Consider the following 19445-nt stretch of genomic DNA (forward strand, 5'->3'; position numbering starts at 1 on the left):
GGAAGCTCCCTGTGGCCAGGGCCTTTCACAGGTATCAGAGTGGCCGCTGCCGCATGCCAGTTCCCTCAGGGCTTACGGGGGCACCCAGTCGGGTCCCAGTTTGAGCACTCCTCAACCTCATGCGCCAGAGGTCCTTGTCCCAGCCTTTCCCCCAACTCAGGGAGCTGGGGCTGCTGAAGACCAGCCTCACCCATACACACAGGGATGAGGCCATCCAGCACCTTTTCCAGGTCCGTTGTGATCACATCCCCATCCCACAGCGCACCCACGTTTCTCCTAGGCTAACTGCTGCTGGTGACGTACAGGAAGTCTGTTCCTGTTGTTCTTCACATCCCCCAAAAGATTCAGCTCCGGGGGGCTTTGGTGTTCCTCATGCCAGCCCCACACGCTCAGAGCCTCTCCATTCCTCCCAGGTCACCCATCCCTTCTTCTAGCCCTTGTGTTTGCCTCATGTGAGAAAGAAAGTTGTGTTTTTGCAACAGAAAAATCCACTAAACTGGCGTATCCAAATGTGATTGTGCAGGCATGGCAGTGGCGTAGCAGGGGGGAGTACGTTAAGCAGGTAAGGGGAAGGTCCTCCCGCTGTCCCAAAATAAGGAGGATGTCTAGGAAAAACAGGATGAGCAGTGCGAAATCAGTAAAAACTAAAATCACAGGCCCTCTAGTCACGAGAAAAGAAGGGAAAAAAAGGGAAAGGAGAAATTAACTGTTGGTGAAATAAAATTGCACATCTATGGTATAGAAGTGTGTCAAGGGGGTTGTGAACCCATAGTACTCAGTCAATGAGGAAACGGGAGAAATCAGGTGTTGGGTAACAGGGAATATGAGGTTAGGATGTATTTTTGCTGGGCACTCCGGCTTGCAGGACGCCCACCACTGCAATTGCAAATAAAACAGCTTCACAGAAGTCCCTGTCTGAGAAAATTGAGATTTTTCTCACACTCATTCCCTTCTCTCAGGATCCGACCTTCCTAAAGAGCCAGCACCTGCCCACCGCCACCGAGCCCAAATCACTCAGCCGAAACAAACCACAGGACCCATGCCTGTGGAACTGAAGCCTTATTAAAAAGCAAAGAAAACGGTGGGAATACTATAAACATTTTATTTATTGTTTTCAAAAAGACAGGAAAATAATCTAGATCATTTTATTTATAACTTTTAATAAAAACCTTTACATAATCCTCATGCATAAAGACCTTCAACGAGCCAATGCAAAGCAGCACCGAGCAGGCTCGAGGCCACTGCCACCAGCGGCTGGCTAGCTGTGGCAGGAGGCAGTGCTGCAGTAACCCTGAAATCAGAGCAGACCAACAGACAGCTTTTTTTCTTCCAAAAATAGTCGGTTTCTAAACACAGTAACAGTGAAGACTGTACACACTAGAGCAAATTGACATTGCCAGCTGTTCACTCGCGGGATGTTCTTATGCTGACGGCGGCTCCACTCGATGTTACCCAGCTACGCAGCAAGCACAGAGATGACGGCAGGCTCCTGGCTACGCGCGTCGGTCGGAGGGGCTGCGCGAGCACCGTGCCCCTCAGGCAGCCTGGCTCTGGCAAGCACCGCGCCGGTGTGCATGGCAGAGTGCTGTGGTGCTCGTCTACATGGGCACCTGCCTCACGCGTGGCTGTGAAGAGGCAGCCCGGAGCTCCCGGGCTGCTTGCTCCGTGGGCACGCGTGACCGACCTTTTGGCATAACTTGTGCAGAATTTGTCCCCTCCGATCAGAAGCGCCTGGCCTGGGGTTCTGAAGCACGGCGGGTATTGGGACAAGCTCCTGTGTTTTACTGCATGGTGACAACACGCTGCGTGTGGGGCCCAGATGTCTGTCTTCAGAGGCGTGGACAGCACAGAGCACACCGTAAGGCACACACGTAGGTGTCAGCTCCCCCTCTGAGGCAGAGAAGTAGCTTTCTTGGGTTTTGGAGATGGAGGATGGAGAAATGAGAAACACCACACTTGCAGGTGTCCAACTTAGCAAGAGAACGCAGGCAAAGACAAGTCTTCTGAAGTTAGTTTCTTCTCCCACCCCCCACCCACAGAGCAAACGTTTAACGTAAAGCCCCAGTTAAAGCTTATCCTTGGTCAGTTCAGGTACCAAAGGCTCGGCAGTAACAGGCGCAGTCCCGCCGAAGCGGACACGCCCAAGACGAACTGTCCCAGAACTTGCTTCACCATCCTCTGTGCCGCAACCAAGGAGTAAAACGGATCTGCCAGGAGATGAAGCCCCCTCTGTACCCCCTCCACAGGCACAATCTCACCTGCAGTCAGGTTCTACAAGAGGGATTTTATTAATTCTTGGAAAGTGTCATGTAGTTGAGGGTGCCAGCCAGCAAGGCCCAACGGGGTCTCGCTGGTCCCCCAGGTTACAAAAATTCCTGCCATAGCCCACGTACTAAAGCCACTTTAATACCTCTATGGAAAAACCGGTGTGGCTGGAGGCTGCTGCCAAGGGAATGCTTACCCTTAGAGCAGGGAAAGGGTGAGCAAATGGTAAAAACCTGTCTGTCCGTGAAGAGATTCGTCCTCACTGAGTCACTACTGTCAGCTCCCGTAAGTAAGACTGGGTGAGACCACGCAGCTCCTCCAAGGCATAGTCCTCTGGCATCGGCAGCCGTCCAATGTGGGGAGCAAGCAGGCGAAGGGGGACGCGCTGCACAGCAGGGGTGGAGTCAGAGATGGGCTCTGGGGTGTGCTGCAGGCTGAGGACCACCCTGAGCAGGTTAGCAATGCGCTTGGCCATGTCTGGAAAGAGCAGGAAGGTCAGTGTTTATGCACACCCCATACCGCACTCCACAATGGGAGCTAGCACGCGAACACTTGTGAGCTTACACCTCGTTGAGGAATGCACTTAACTACAACTCAAGAGACAGTTCTTGAGCAAAGGCATTTGGCTGGGTTGGTAAACCTATGCCCTGCTACGACTTCGTCTTTTCTCAGCTCCAGCAGTGAATCTCAACTCCAAACAGACTTCCTCCCTGAGCATAATCAACATTTGGCCTTATTCTTCAGAGCAGATGTTTTTCTGCAGGTAAGCTCACGTTTTATCTGGCACTGTAACACTAAGTAAGGACAAGACACTTCACTGCTTAACCAGAGACGGCTTTAAGAGACGAGGCACTGGAAGCCAAATTAGCCAGGTAACAAAAACTGCCAGAAACAAAGACAGTTTGTTACAAAGAAACAGTAGCTGCATGTACGGGAACCATTAAAGCAAAACACAGCTCACTTCACCAGCTACAGGCTTCCTTTTCTGCACAGGCCAAGAAACAGACACCGGCAGCCTGGGCGACAGCCAGTGCTAGCTGGATCAGGTTTTAAACTGGCTTTCCCAGCAGGGTGCTCGATATTGGTGGTACCATACCTGACTGAGCCAGCCGGTCCTTCGCGTTGTGGCACTGTATCTGCTCTATCCTGTTGCACAGCGACGTCACTTTGGTATGCAAACGCTCCAGCTCATATGCGGAGCAATCCAGCTGAAAGCACACGTAAGAGTAGACAGTCAGCCTCAGTGCATCCAAAGCCTTTTACAAGAATCACTGCCTGAGTTCATTCCGAGCTGAATCTGTCCGACAGAAGACATGTTGCAGCCTGTTTGAATTCAATGCCTTAAGCAGGGAAACAAGAAGTCTGGAACTGAATTAAATGGGCCTGACACACAGACTCCCCGTTAATTAGCTAACTGCTAGCTTTGTTCCTCCTCTTGCACTTATCTCACTGCCATGCCACGTAACAGCAGATTTTCAGGGCAGAGACCACATCTTATTTTCACATTACCACCATCTCTCTCTATATTTTCAGAGATGCATGAAATTCTGCCTGCTAGTGTCTGTAACAGAAACACTAAGTTAGCAATGAACAGTGAGGAAAAGGTTTCTCTAAAAATGAGGTTCTGTAAAAGCTTCCAAATGGTAATAAAGAAAACAGGTAGGAAAGAAAACCACCGTTTCAGTTTGTTACCTGTTGAATCCTATCAACCATCTCGATAACACGAATGTAATCTAGATAGACCAGCCCTGCCACCTCCCAGTCCTGGATGAGCACGCTGCGTTCAGGAGGGGAGAGGTCTTCCAGGAATCCTTTTAGGTACTTGTAGTTCTCGTTAATAATAGCATCTGAAGAGAGCAAACATAAGTAACTGAGCAACGGGGTTTCTTATCAAGTCAGTGATATTGATTATTAAAGAAAACAGCTGTCTGCTGCACTGTCAGTTTCCTAATTCCGTGACTATCAGCCATGACCACAAGTGTTTACCTGATTTATGACCTACAAAAGACAAGCCTAAGGCCATTCCATTTCCTAGAACAGGGACACCCATAGGATCAGCACTCCAGGAACGCTACTGCTGCCCTTGTTCCCCGAGGCACCTCTGGCACAGGAAGGTGAGCGTGCAGGAGGTTCAGCACTACTCTTCTCACATGTTTGCAGTGATGAATCATCGTGCCAGGTACCAAATGAGAGCTATTTTGAAACAGCCAGCCACTCTGTACTGCCCCTCTTGCTAGAAACAGTCTTACTGCTTCACGTTATCGAAAACCCAACGACTTTCTTTCCAATTCTATTTGTGTGTACTGTTCAGAATGGAAAAAAAACCAAACAGGAATAGACTCACCTGAGGCTAAATGCCTGACAACAAGCTTGTGACACTGGTTCCAGTGCCCAGCCTTGAACAAGAAGAGGGCTTCTTTATGCTTGTCACCCTCCATCCTTGCTCGAACAGCCTTTGCTTCATGAATCCACTCGGCAGGGACGCAGAGCCTTTTTGTCAGAAAGGTCTCCTTGGCCCACGATTCGGGTGTCTCAGACAGAACGCAGTGCCGATTTAAGAGTTCTCGCACTGCCTTTTCACGTACGCTGGTGGGAAGAGAGAACAGGTCATCATTCCAACACGCAATCCTTTGTGTCCCACCACCAGAAGATGCGCCTCAACACAAGTAACTGACGACTGAAAGCAGCAGCAGTGGACTCCATTACACTTGGGCTACAGCAGAGGCACAGGCGTTACAGGCGGTGAGCCAGCCTCGCCAGGCCTTTAGCAGTCTTACTTTAGATCCTAAGAAAAGTTCTACAATCAACTGTTACTTCAACACGTGTTAAACACTAAGAAAGAGGTCATCACTAGTGCTTTGCAACATCATAAATGTTGTAGCTTAAGACTATTTTAACACGATTCATGACCCTAAAAGTAATATACAAGCCTTATTTGAAGTTACGGCTGAAAAAAAAAAATCTGATGCAATGTATTAATTGCAACTGTAAACACTAGTAGCCTCATTTGGGGAAGGGTGTCTCTTGCTATTATTTACAAGTTTAAGACAATTTTTTGTTCACTATATATTTCACAGTAGAAGCAAAACATGTATTTTTGTGATTCACAAGGTTTCCCTTCAAACCACACTTGTTTCTGTTCAGCTCCAATTAGAATAGATGCAATATTTTGCATTCATCATGTTTTCAGGCAAAGTTCCTGAATGTAGTAAGCTTCCTGAGAGGATAAGCAGATCTCACTCATTTTCATATCCTGATCCGTTTCTACGGAACAGTTCAGGAGTTATAGTTGTTACAGTACAATGCTACTTAACATCTGACAAGACAAGACACGTAACTAAGCAGGATTATGCACACCACTGTGTAACCTGACACACTTTTTACAGTTGGCACTGAGTTCTCTAGCTTGCAGCTCCAACGTCATGAGAGAAGCTATAGTAATTACGGTATACATGCCATGTCTATAGAACAGAACAATTGATGGTGGTTTTTTTTGGCATTATAAATAATAAAGAAAGCTTTCACTCACTGAGTATCAGGCTCGTGCAGCAGTATAAAAACAGCCCATTCCCAAAGGCCTTCGCTTTCAAGCTGGGCAGCATAGCTAGCATTCAGCACTCCCTGCCCCTGCTTGAAGAGGTGGGTGTAGTTCAGGGCTCTGAGCACCTCCCACAGGTGCCAGCTGAGACGACAGTCTACAGGGTCAGACGTTATACTTCTTGGATCCAGCAGCTGGTCAAGGTCATAGTGCCTGTAGAGAAAAATATTTGCAACATAAATAGCTGTGTCCAAACAATCAGAAATACTGATGCCATTTAGTTCCTCTCCTTCCCCCACCTCCAATTATTATGCAAGTTATGTGTGGATTTATTATTATTATTATTTTTTTTTTAAGATACGAGCAGCTGTTAAAATCCTTTTGCTCTTCGAGTCTGCATCCAGACTGTCACCACTTTTTATTTTGTACGAGCTCCTCCTGCAGATTTCTCAATGCCTTCAAGTAAGACAACTACAATGAAGGTAAGATTATTGCAGAAAGTTGCAGAAAGCACATAAGAAAAATGCAAACGTGTTCCTAAACTTGAGTTCAATCATCTACACCACCAGCAGTGACAGCAGCAGCACATTCTGTGATTCTGTACACTCAAGGCAGATTTTTGACTATTTCCAAGTGGTTCAGTGAACACTGGAGTTCATTTCATACCCCTCGTTTGGGAACCCCATTAGTCACTGCCTTCACAAGGTTTTTCTGAATAGTTTTGAACCATTTACCCACGTACTTGTCACTGTAGAGCTTTAACAAATGGAAACAGACATCTCTCAGAGGTCTTCCTGCATTATCGTCTTCTTCGATTACACAACCAGAACCTTCTAGGTAAGGAGGCAGAGGGCAGCAGGCGTATTTTTCAGACTCTGGTGTGTTCTAAACAAAAAGTTTAAAGACAATACTTTGAACACAACACATTCTGAATTCCACAGAGCTCAGCAGACTGATGAGCAGGCTTTCTGCTCCAGAGCAGAAGGTGCACCCTAGTCCATCCGCACTTAAAGACTACATAGGAATTACATACTAACACAATACTAAGAAGAAAAAACTAAATGCAAAGTGCTTTTGCAGGTTTAACTGCATCTCACACTACGCTTTTAAAAGCCACTGTGCGGAGAGACACTCAGTTCTCACACATACCACCCATGTTCCTGAACAGTTTTAGAGCTGGAAAACCACATATGACTTGATCAAATGAAAGACGGTGCATCTCTGCAAGACTTCTCTCTCTCTGAAGCAGAGTTCAGACAGTTAAGTGGCACCACTGGACGCAGACAGTTGGCAAGAGCCATTTTACTGGGCACTGGAAACCACCCCCAAATTCTAACTTAGTAGCATTATCTTAAGTTCAAGCCATGGTAAAACTGAAACTTGTTCTTTCCAGCGTACAGCAATAAACAAAGGTTGCGTAACATGCAGCCACGCACTGCCTGTAGGACAGCTTCCACACCTGCTGCAGGGACAACAAGTGTAACAGAGGGCGGGTGGTTTGGCACTATTTTAGCAGGCAGCCGTATATTTATCACCTCATAGGGAAAACTGACTGGCTATACCTAGTCCAAATGGCCTTCCTGCTGGTGGTCGCTGCACACTGTTCTACTTTTGTCAAGCTGCCAAACAGCTGGAAACACTGAAAACAAGCGGGAGGTATGCTTGAAATAAGTCACTAACGCAACAACCTAAAGAGCAGGTCCTAAGGTTCAAGACTGTGACTCGAACTACCAACATGTCCAGCCCCAGGGGTTTATTTCCATCACACAGAGGGGAAAAGGAAGATCCTTATCAGAGAGAACTGCTGCAGAAACTCATCACCAAGAGGGGTGAAGGAATCTGATGCTGCGACAACTAAAGTAACAAATCCATACTCAGCACCTCAGCAGCACTACTTGACTGCTCACAGAAGTCTCTGTGCAGCACCGGACAGTCAGTGGTACCGAGTGAAATCTCCTTTTACCCAGGCATGTTGACCTACCTGAAATGCTGACTCGTACATGGCAAGGGCCTGGGAAATAGAAGCTGTTGGAGGAAGCAGGTACCAGAGATGGACAGCCATGCAACGCTTCCAGTCCAGCTGCGAGCACACGTTGATACTTATTCTCTCAGAGAGCTGCCACACCTAAAGAAATAAATTACTAACTTAAGTCAAACTTACCACACAATGGTTGGTATGTACTAGACCAAAAGGGAGCAAAACGCAACAGTGAGAGATGCCATTAGTAAAACAAGCAAAAAAAACCCAGCAGGTCAACACCTTGTACTTCTTTCCTACAGCACATGCCAGGGTTGACTCTTAAAACCTGAACTTACTGCTGTCAGGAAGTGGAAGTCAAATTAACGACAGAACAACAGTGTAGCAGAACTTACAGGTTTCCCTGCAAGCAGTGCAAAGATGCGCAGTCTCTCTTCCTGGATGAAGCAGTCTGCCTGCAGCCTGTGCCAGTCCACCAGCTGCATGGTGAGGAGGTCGCGGAGGGGCTGGCTGCCTGCTAGCTGGGAGAGGAGCAGAGCAAGCCGGTGGTCACCTGGAACAGGAGACAACAGCACATTGCTGACATGTCTGTGCCACAGCTGCTTGTTTCTGAGCCCTTTGCTCAGCTTACAGCTGCACAATTATCTAGTCCCTTGTGAATTAAGCCACTCCATAAACACCTAATAAAATGGGAAGGGAGGAAGACAAAGGAATAGGAAGGACAGACTTCCCAAACAAGGCCAAATGAATGGAAAAGTTTTGAGATTTAAGCTGATGTAAGAGACCAAGAAGAAACTAGCTATTAAGATCTGAAAATATGCATTTTTTAAACACACATAAGTAGCTTAACAGAAGCTCAATTAAAAGTAAAGAACATTCAGAGAATATGCTATGAAAAAAAAAGTTCCAAATGCAATACACTTTCGAACTCTAAGAGAACCCACAAGAAAGCCTCCATGAATACAACCCAATCTGTGTGCAGTAGATAAGCCAGACTCTACCTTAGTGAGCATCTCACATAGAAAACTCAGTATTCAGAGTGACTAGTTACTCACTAGGAGCTCCCGAAGTTTAAGTTTTCTTTGTATCTTTACCTCCCACTTCAACCCTGAAAAAACAAGACTCAAGCATCTTACCTGACTGCTGTGCCAGTCTGCAAGCCTCGCCAATTCTCCTCCCAGTAAGGAAGCTGAACACGGCCTCTACGTGGCTATCATGTCGGGACAAAGAGACCTCCTCATCGATTCGTCCCGCAGCAGTCTCTGACAGCCAGCGAGAGAAGGCTCTCCTGCGTTCCAGGGCTAGGTTGTATTCACTGGGTTCCTCCAGGCTGGCATCCAACCCCTTCAAGTTCCCCCAGATTGCTTCACATAACGTCCATGTCAAGCACCAGTGCTTCACAACGGCTGTGAGTACAGAGTTATCCAGTCATAAGGAGTAAAACCAGAAGAATATTTAGAAAAGAGTCACGATGTTTTTAACGTAATCTAGTAAGATACCACGTTACAAGTCAATGCAGGAAGTCAATTAGCCACCCAAATGCAAACACACACATTTATGCTTTCAGAAAGAACGCTGAGGTAAAGTCAGTTTGTTTTATTGACATTCAACTGCTCTGATGTAACTTGAAATTAACCTGGACAGTTCTCCAGATTTATTGCTATCACTATGAAAAGAATTATTCAACACTCACTTTCTGTCACAGCAGGATCCTCAGATGCCTTTCTAACCCAGTCAGCATAGTCATGGATAACAGAAACTCCTGGATTGGGTGCTAGAAGAGGACACTGCTCATCCATATGGACAGTGCTGTGTTTCAGCTTTATCTCCAGAGGGATGAGATACAACTGTTTGTCTCTGTCCATCTTCCTTTGTTTTAAGCTCACTTTCTCCACATGAACCTTGAAGGAAGATTCTGAGAGTCTGGAGAAGAAAGAAGAAACACAGGTCGCAATGTTCTGAATTATTTTCCATGTGAGCCAACTCCTACCACGGAGCAGTTGCATCATGCAGCTTGTCCTAATTTTAACATAATGACAACATGACATATGATCCAAAGTCAACAGCTATATACAAAGAACCTGGTCGCACAGCCCGGGATTCAGAACCAGACTTTGGCAAATAAATCTCACTGAACTGAGTTCAATGCAGTCAAAAGGCATTAGCACACCTCACCATAACTCGGTGCGTTTTGTGAGAGCACCTCATTCTGTCAGCAGATCAGATATGCTGGAGAACCTCAACTGAACAAACCATTTTAGAAGTCCTGAATAGCAGAACACTTCCTGGACATCAGTTTTGAACTTTGTCTTTAAACCTTCATTGGATGACAGTGCTGTTTGTATGTTAAAAAATAACTACTCCTTATTATGATATTCCAGTTCTTTAAAACAAATTTTTGTGAAGCAGCAACATAAAAGATCCCCCTGGCCAACAAGATCTTCCACCTTGCACCCATTCTATATATCAGGAAGAATATTACACTGAATTTCAAGAAGATGCTGACTTAAAATCAGGACTATTTCAAACATTAAGAGAGTATGGAAGAACCACCCTGAAGGAAAATACTACTTACAATTTGGGAGCAACTGGAGCAGGCAGGAATCCATATTCCACAGACTCACACTGAGTATCTTCCATTTCGCTTGATCTACTTAACTGATCTCCACAATTGATGAGTGTCCAGTTGGGTCCCCAGCCAACACGAAATGAGCGCCCCATGAAGAGCGCCATGTCCATCAACAGCTTCCCCTTTCTGTGGGTGATGGACTTATCCAGAGGTACTAGCCCCTGCTGTCTGCGGACACCCACTGTTTTCACCTGTACCTCTGGGACCGACGGAGGAACGGCAAACGCAGATGCTAGCGGAGAAGCTGCTGACCAAAGGGCAGCAGAGGGGGAACTGCTTGAAGTCCTCAGTCCCTTGAAGTCTTGCACAGCAGCGCCAGCAGATTGGAAAATTACATTAGCAAATTTTGATTGCAGCAGCCCACCAACTAGAAGGAAGAAGAGGGAAGAATATTTAACTGAAAGGACGCTCACTCTTCAGCCGCACATTTCTGATATTTTAAAGGTATTTCAGTACTTCGTAACCAGCCAGTGAAGACATTCACCGTGATTTGTGATGGTAACGCACAGCTAAGCATAATTACTTGCAGTATTAAGAACCAGGAAACCCACTGCACACAGCCTCACTCGCGTTATCCAAGCTAAAGTACACGGCAGCACACCAAAAACAGTACATACATAAGTCCCACCACAAAATTTGGGATTTTCAAAGAAAACGCTAATTTAACCAATATTGTTATAGTTAGACCATGAGAACAGGAACACCTCAGAAAAAGAACACATTGATTGCTACTAAAAGGAACAGGGCTGGACCCATACCCACAGGTGCATTTCAGGTCTGCCCATTCAATTCAGGGACTGGGAAAGGACAGGGGGTGATGTGCACTTCATTATTTTTTTTCCCCTCACTACCCAAATCTATTTTATCTGGCAATAAAGTAGTTTTACTCAAGTCAAAAAAGCCTGTTATGCCTGCAATAGTAACTGATAAGCAATTTTCCTGTCTTTATCTCAACTCGTGAGCTTTTCCCATTCAGTTTTCTCCCCCATCCTGTTGAGGAACAGGAGCAAGAGAGCATCTGAATGGGCATCTTGCTGCTGGCCAAAGCTAACCCACCACTGCACACAACTGTTCTGCCAGGTATTCAGCCAGTGATAGGACTTTGCCTATTAATGTTAGGATTACACTCGTTCTTCATGCAGCATGTGGTTTCCCACAATACCTGAGCATCTTTTCTGTCCTTGTGCTTTTGAAATAGGGAGCCTTGGAGAACAGATCTCTTGAGAAGTATCCATTTTTATAGGTTGCTTCCCAGGATAATGATCCAGGATCAAATCTAGGTCATCTTCATCAGCAAGCAAGGAAGCTTTCATAATCTAAAAAGGTGAAAAGTCAAGCCTGCATGTTAGCAATCCTTCTATTAGCATCTCATCAGCTCCTTTCCCAATAAAGGTAACTTCTGCACATCGCATACAACCAGTACGCTCATGCCACAAGTGTTTCAAGTAAAAGCACACAGTTGAGGAGAAATGGAAGCAAGTTGCCAGTTGATGATAAACATTTACAAATGACTAGTTAAGCCACTCTCACAGTACTTGGTAGGATGGGCACGAAGACTTTTGATAATCACGTTTTCTTAGATCTTAGCTCTGTCTACTTCTATTTCAGCTTAAGTAATAGTTGAGAAGCCCAAGATTATTTCATTATTTCTTCCTTACAAATTAAAAAAAAAAAGGTAGAAGCCCAGAAGTGTTCAAGGTATTATCCTCTCATCCAAAACCAAAACCACCACAACAAAATAACAAAAAAACAAAACACCAAATCAAGAACAGCTATCCTTTTACCTTCTTTTCTCCAAACTAGGCTTGAGGCAATCCTAGCTAGATAGTAGCTTATCACTTCAGAACTTTGAAATCTGAATTCTAGCCTTCAGATGCTTTGCATGTCGACTTTCAACTTTTTGTATCTATAAACATGTCCCCCCAGACACAGAAGCCTAGCATGCAAGACACAATCACACTACAGATGCAGTGCACAGTTTATTACAAGTTGGTATATAACTAGCCTTGGGCGGCAAACTGAGAAGTTACTGACGGATACTACAAAGTCCTCTCTGTTTTGGGGGGAGTACAAGACACTCACCTGTAAGACGTGGGGGTTAATACCCAGTGTTGATGCAATATGGGTTGAAGCAGGCACTGCCTCCTGCTCTTCCATCACGTTATCTTCCAGAACGGACTCCTGGGGAAGCTCCTGGGTGATGTCTGCCATGTCACTGTCCAGCTCCACAACCCTGCCCAGCTGCTCCACTTCTGGGGTCTGCAGACACATGCAGAGGCCATGTCAGACAACAACAGATTTCAACAGTTTGCTGAGAAAGAGTACTTAATAGCTTCAACAATCACCTGCAAACGAAGCGGAGTACTCCCTTGCTTGTGTCAAAACTCCAAATTAAGTTTAGGGAGGAATATATAACCTGTTCCCATTTTCTTCACAGTTGTAACAGTGTAAGTTAAAGTGAAGAAGTTTAAAGTGAAGAAGTCACAGTTTAGTTGTGTCCTTCTGAAGTTTACCGATTTCTGGTATTCAGTGTAAAAAACTGCTCTTCAGCTTTCCATTTTCACGTGACCGAAAAACGGAATGGGGCTTGTGCATCCTGCCTTCCTTCCCCTCTCTCTCTCACAATGATATTACATGAAGAAAAGTTTTCTGGGCCCGAGTTTAACTTGGGACATTTTAGATGACTGAGCAGCCAGTTTAAAAACAGTGATTCTCTGCATTAATTTGTGATACCAGTGGTAGTTGATGAGGAACAGGTGAGTTCTGTAACACTGCTTTGTTTCCCCAACTGTGACATTGTACAATATTGACTTTATATTCCACCAAAAATCTTCATAGAAGTTTTAGATATACACAGTCTCCTTCATGATCACATAATACTGGGTCATGGAGTGTGTTTGTGTGCATGTATATTTATTTTTATTTTAAACCAGGACACAACTGTTATTGGACTGGAAAGTTGTGGTTTTTTTTTTCTAATAGCATGCTGCTGTTCATCAGCAGTTCAGAAGTTAAATACAGTAGTTTTCTTCCAGTCTGCAGCTAAGTTTCTCTTGTCTGCGCCTAGTCCAAGGCAGGAGGAAGAATTCAGTTTGTGATTTTACTGAAGGCAATTGCATGGCATCATCTTTGCAATGAGCCTGAAGTGAACTCTACGCATCTCCCATTGCTTATGAGAACTCAGCCTCAAAGTGCAGGCAGGGCCAGAAGAAGTTCATCCAGTCCAACTGATAAGCAGACATCAGAAATGAACCTTGAGCACTGCCATCAGCTCTAGTTGGAAGCAGTGTGCACAGCTTGCTTGCTGTGGTGACAGCCAGGTCTGCTGGCAGCATATCGCAGCGATCCGCTGAGCCCCTCCTCTACCAGGTGTGGAACACGACAGTGCTACAAGCACTTCAACTGTTCTTCAGCTTTGCTACAAGGAACTGTTCGATAGCACAAACCCCCTGGAGGACGCCATTCAGTGCTGGGACTGTGCAGCCAACAGGTCGAGCTGAAAGAAGCACCTGGCCCGGGGGGCGCTCAGTCTGCACCACGATAACTGCCTTGTAACACCCAGCTGGGTGACTGACCGGCTCTAGCTGGGTGACCGACCTCCTGCACGCTGCCTTTGCTTCAGCCTAACCCTCCCCGTCCCTTACTGAGGAACGCCCTGAGGAAGATCCATGTGTACAGCTTACATGGGTTCCAGATGCAGCCACGTACAGAGCGGTGGAAGCAATGCATATATATGAGCAAGGAAACCATGCTAAGGAATCTAAGAGCATATTCAAATGGACTGCTACTTAGCTCATTAAAAACAGCTAGTAAGTATGATGACGGTTATCAGATGAGGCAGATAAAGTCAGACTAGGGGGTCTGTAAAGATAGAACTTGATGGCAGACGCAGAAGCAGCATTAGCGAGTGGTATTTGAGTATGCCTGCAGTATGCAGAACAGATTTACAAGTCAAAACATGGTTATAAAAAGAAGTTTCACTACTCCCTTCATTGTGCTTTAATGCAGCAAGGCCCCTGGTGTAGCTGTTTCCTGTGGGCCTTGCAACATTAACAAAATCATGAATATTCAAGTTAGCGAAGGAAGAACCCCCCAAAACTAATTCCTAAAAGCTTCCCACAGACTAGAGAATATTATTTTCAGATGCTCTACACACCAAGAATCTGCCGAGTTTAAGACATGCTATGCAGTTCCTCAGAGGTGTGGGGAATTGACCTAGATGTTCTTCCTATTTTCACAAACAAAAACCTTCGCTAATGGTATTCAAGTCAAAGAGGTTAATTAACAACCAAGATAAGTTTTTGCTAAGTATTCTTGAATCTACAAGACACGTCTGAATAAATCACATGTACTCCCAAGTATTTTTGACTGCTTAAAACATCAGCTCTGGTCCCAATTAACACGAATAAGAAACAAATAGGAAGACTAAAAGGTGTCACATAGAGGCATGTCTGCTAGACAACCCTGTGCTCATCTCTTAAATAAAATGTAAAGTAGATTCCTTAAGTATTTGCAAGAGCAGGATGAACTAGCAGGTTTTAATTATCCAGTGAGCCAGGTGTGACAATGCAGCAGCTGTTAACTACTTCTGGATTCTTCTGGACCCATGAACGGTGACAGTTCACTTAATTTGTCACTACAAAAGTATGCTCTGCTCAACAAATGGACTGTGCTGTTGCTGGCCTCCTGTTCATAAGGTGATCAGGACTCTGCCACGGGGATTCCTGAAGTGCACCAGTGCTGGCTTTACTGAAAAGCACTTAGGTTAACTGCTGCCAACAGACCTCTATGTCCAGACCCCTGTAACCTGCATGGAAGCCTAAGGCAGTGTTGCAGAAACACGTAAGGCTTTGCAGCAGAGGTTGAGATTAGACCACAGACTATACAAGATTAAAAGCAATTCCAGGCTGGTTTAATGAGAATTCCTACCACAAAAGTAACAAAGTTATTCTTTTGTGCAAGCAGTGATGAAGTATGGTTTTCTGTTTCTCACGAAGCAGTGAGTAGACCCTTGTACCCAAGGGCTCTAAGCTACCCAAAGCCATTGGCAGAGAGATGCTGCTCAAATGGTTTCAAAAGGACAAGACCCAGTACAGAAAAATGGATGTTCAAGCTATTTGACTCATGCTGTTCTTCATCCTTTGACTTCAGAGGTACAGAAAAAAACCTCTCCTCCTTTGCTCCCCATGATCTAAAGGGGTCATGAACACTGGCTGTGTGCCAAGCAACACCTTGGCACATGATCTGTGCCTCAGTGAGCTGCAAGCGTGGAGATCTTCTTTCACTGCTGTCACAGATTACTGAAGGGTAAAAACAAAGCCTGTTGCTGTACCTAAGCAGAAGTCCTCCCCAGCTGCTAGATACCTTTCTGCTCAGCCTTCCTGCATATCCTAACTGCTAGGGTTTATTTTTTCCCCAGCTAGGTAACCAAGAACCTAGTTTCAGAAAGTCTCCTGCTCTCTGCACTTGCATGCTGTTCTATGACAAGTTACTTAAAAAAAAAAACTAAAAAACCTACAAGTAGTTCAGAAACATTTGCCATTGCCACCTCGCATAAAGAGCGCATTCTATCCCATCAATGCCAGGATGCCTTCCAAAGAAGCTGTTTCTTATCCACCATGAAGCAGATTCTAGTTTAGCTTGACAATATCCATACTAGCTATATTTGGAAAGTGTAAGAGTATCAGTCTAATTAGTCTAACCTTTAAACCCAGGAGATCTTGGTTTGAATGAAGGTAACACTAGACCATAAGGGGTTACCAACAAACTGGATAAAATGTTACCTTCCCTATGTAAGGCACACAGGCATACCACTGAAGATGCATTACAAAAATTTAGAAGCAATCCTATCCAATTCCAATACACTTAAAACTCCAGTGTATAACCAGCCTTAAAAAGTAGCTTTTAATAAAAATAGAGCACGTTCTTAAAATATAAAGCATACAGTCTTGCATACTAAATGATGGTCAAGTCAAATTAATGCACAATGTCATTCTCAATGCAGGCAGCACAAGGCATTATAATTATATAGAATATAATCAATATTCACAAAAACAAGTTCTTCTTCCATAGGTGGCAACTATGCCAAATTAAATCTAGACCAGAATCTAAACAAGAAACAAGAGTTTAACACCTTCCCACCCCCCCCCATCCTTAGAAGGGATTGTCAAGTATCTTAACAAAAAAAAACACACAAACACTCAAAGAGGTCAGAAGAGTTTGTGCAGGTTTGTGTATGGTTTTGCTGTTTGATTTCCAGGCTAACTGTAACATCAGCAACCCCTCCCTAGGGGCCAGCTATTCTTCAAATATTTTCTGAATTCCCGTTTAGTCATTGTCCTCCTTCTACCTGAGATGGAGGCGTGGGCTTGCCATTTAGGGTCATTTGCTGGGGTGGCAGATGCCCTGGAGGTGGCACAGGTGTGGTTTTTAACTTCTTTGTGTCCACTTTTAAAGGATGCTCTTCCTCTTCCTCGTCTGAATCTTGCAAGCCGTACTTGGAAAAGTGTGCCACCTGTGTAATGAGAAGAACAAGCGTGTCTCACCTCAGAAACAAGATTTCAGACACTTACTTCCAAAAGGCCTGAACAATGAGCTGGCGTAACTGTCAGCTTTACAGAGCAGTTGTGACAGCTGGAACAAATCCAGCTTCTGTACAGAAGAACACTTGCTGTACACCTGCCTTCAGGGGATCGCGGAATGGGTGAGGTTGGAAGGGACCAAGGGAGGTGACCCGGCCCAACCCCTTGCTCCAGCAGGGCTACCCAGAGCCGCCCGTCCAGCGCCACGTCCAGGCAACTTTCAAATATCTCCAAAGCTGGAGACTCCTCCACCCCTCTGGGCAACCCGCGCCAGTGCTGTGTCACCCACAAAGTAAAGTGCTTCCACTGAAAGCCTCCAGCTCTTCAGAGAAGTTTTTACTGGTTTGGCTGGGAAAACAAAAACATTACCTTAAACACCCAAGATCCGGTCTCCGGGCGGTATTCCTTGAATCGAGCACCCTGCTTCCGAGATACAGACTCCAGTCTACCTTCATAATTCATCTCTGCAAGTCGTTCAGGGCTTTTTATCAAGCAACGAGATGTTTTATCTGTAGGCCAAACTCCATCTAATGTAACTTCAGCTCGTCTGTTAAAGATGGAAAAGTGCATAAGAGACTATGAGGTTTTGATGCAAAGCTATTAAGGTACACACAGAAGATGAAACTTGACCATGTTGACTCAAAACAGCTTTTAAACCAAGTTTTTGGTTGAGAAACTTTAAGATGTCTAGCAACTGTACAATGCTGCAACCTGAGTGCACACTTCAGATTTAGATTCCTTGGTAGCTGCCTGCAAACACAGTACACTGTCAACATTATAAAAACATCCTTACTATTAAGTACGCTTTTAAAAAAAATTACCTATTTAAACCTTCACCAATAGGTGGTTTTCTTTCATCGTCAGGGTAAACAATCACTTCTTTCCTACGGATATGTACAATGTCATCCAGATTTAAGTTAGTTAGATTTACTTCTCCTTCAAAGTAAATTGATCCATAACCTGTAAAGCAGAACAAAAGGTGACCAAACATCACTATTTGCTCATGAAAATAATCTTATGACAGACAGCCTAAGTTCCTGCCGTACTCCTCCTTTCCCCAGCTTACCACCTACCTTTGCTATGTCTCCAGAACAGAGTACAAGTGGCTCCACTTCCCAGTGTGAAAATGCTGAAGATGTTAGCAACTTTTTTTTTTTTTTTAAAGTCAACACTTGCACAGAAAGCTTTTTGTATCAATACTGCCCACACAAGTACCAAGCATACCCTTGGCTTTATAGAACATTTAGAAGAGTATTCTGAAAATACTATACATTATAATTTTATTTTTAAATAAAAGCAATAAGGAATATAGTTCAGGCTGAAGGCTCTTCACTAGAGCTCAGTAAGCTCAAATGTAGGCAGTAACTGAGATGGAAACAGTGATGCGATATGCAGCCTGCTCCAGCAAATTTGCTGCAGGTGCTTTTTTCATTTTCACATTCACTTTTTTCAAATCATCCCACAACATGGGTTGTTAGCACTACCAATCTGAAAGATTTCTAGTCTTTGGTGTAAGCTGTTCACAATGCAGGAGCACTGCTTATAATTAAGCTGAAGGTACGGAATTCAGATTCAGGTTCCATAGCTTTAAAAAAAAAACCTCACTAGTTCAACTTTTCTAGTTCCTTAAAGTTGTGTGTGCTTACCTTTACGGCCTATGGTGAAGTCGGTCACAATACATTCATTTCTGTCGTTGGTAAATCTAGCAAGCTCCTCCATAGACGGGATGGTGTAATAGCCAGCTCTTGTTAGAACAATTCCTACAACGGAAAAGTCAATGAGAACTGGGCTAACAAACAGCAAGATCGCCAACTTTACCATTTCAAGAATTTCAGTTGTCCAGGCTTGCAAAAGAAATGGAATGAAGGTTGCAAACAAACTGAGAATCAGTACAACAAAAGCAAACAGAGAAATGCCTTAATTCCAGAGCCTTCATAGCAAGTTTAAGACAACTGCTACGCCAAGTTTTTCCAGACACAAACAGCAGCACTTGACAGAAACACTCTTCTAGCTTTAATGATTTGGGAGCACAGGTATCTGCTGACCAAGGTAAGCATCTTTTGCATTTAACAGTCTCCAATGCTTTTTTTGCTATTAATTTGTCTAATGATCTTTAAAACCTACATAAGCTTTTTACATCCACAACTTCTTGCCATTGTGGCTTCTGAAAACATTTATTCTCAACACATCACCTGTTGCTTTTATTAGACGCATGTATAAACTGATAAACTGAAAAGGAGGAACAAATCTTTTCTTCTTCGCCTTTTCCAGACCACTCACATTTAACAAAACTAACAACCCCCCACCTCTGCACCTATAAAGCTATATATAAGCTATGAAGTCTTCGTTAAGCGAAAGCTACTCAAGACCTCTCAGTGTTCCCCCCCCAACACTTCTCCACATTCTCCAGTTTTACTACTACACCCTGAGACCAGAACTGAAAGTACCAAAACA

The 19445-nt window shown here is 44.5% G+C and overlaps 1 protein-coding gene across 5 annotated transcripts in view; it reads right to left on the reverse strand.

The window, feature by feature from the left end:
• Window positions 1-1088: 1088 nt before the first annotated feature.
• NUP98 (nucleoporin 98 and 96 precursor) overlaps window positions 1089-19445 on the reverse strand; it is a 37641-nt gene continuing 19284 nt past the window's right edge. For all 5 annotated transcript variants that reach the window (XM_040535021.1, XM_040534771.1, XM_040534938.1 and 2 more), the window contains 17 exons: window positions 18638-18751; window positions 17813-17951; window positions 17361-17538; window positions 16760-16924; window positions 12493-12669; window positions 11573-11726; window positions 10357-10777; window positions 9475-9704; window positions 8918-9187; window positions 8177-8334; window positions 7785-7928; window positions 6546-6688; window positions 5795-6016; window positions 4610-4851; window positions 3958-4112; window positions 3362-3473; window positions 1089-2742 (listed from right to left, as the gene is read on the reverse strand). In XM_040535021.1, coding sequence (XP_040390955.1) covers window positions 2525-2742; window positions 3362-3473; window positions 3958-4112; window positions 4610-4851; window positions 5795-6016; window positions 6546-6688; window positions 7785-7928; window positions 8177-8334; window positions 8918-9187; window positions 9475-9704; window positions 10357-10777; window positions 11573-11726; window positions 12493-12669; window positions 16760-16924; window positions 17361-17538; window positions 17813-17951; window positions 18638-18751 — 3242 coding nt within the window. In that variant the 3' untranslated portion in view covers window positions 1089-2524. The remainder of the gene's footprint in view (window positions 2743-3361; window positions 3474-3957; window positions 4113-4609; window positions 4852-5794; window positions 6017-6545; window positions 6689-7784; window positions 7929-8176; window positions 8335-8917; window positions 9188-9474; window positions 9705-10356; window positions 10778-11572; window positions 11727-12492; window positions 12670-16759; window positions 16925-17360; window positions 17539-17812; window positions 17952-18637; window positions 18752-19445) is intronic.

This window comes from Cygnus olor, chromosome 1 (assembly GCF_009769625.2).
Source record: "Cygnus olor isolate bCygOlo1 chromosome 1, bCygOlo1.pri.v2, whole genome shotgun sequence".
Classification (NCBI taxonomy): domain Eukaryota; kingdom Metazoa; phylum Chordata; class Aves; order Anseriformes; family Anatidae; genus Cygnus; species Cygnus olor.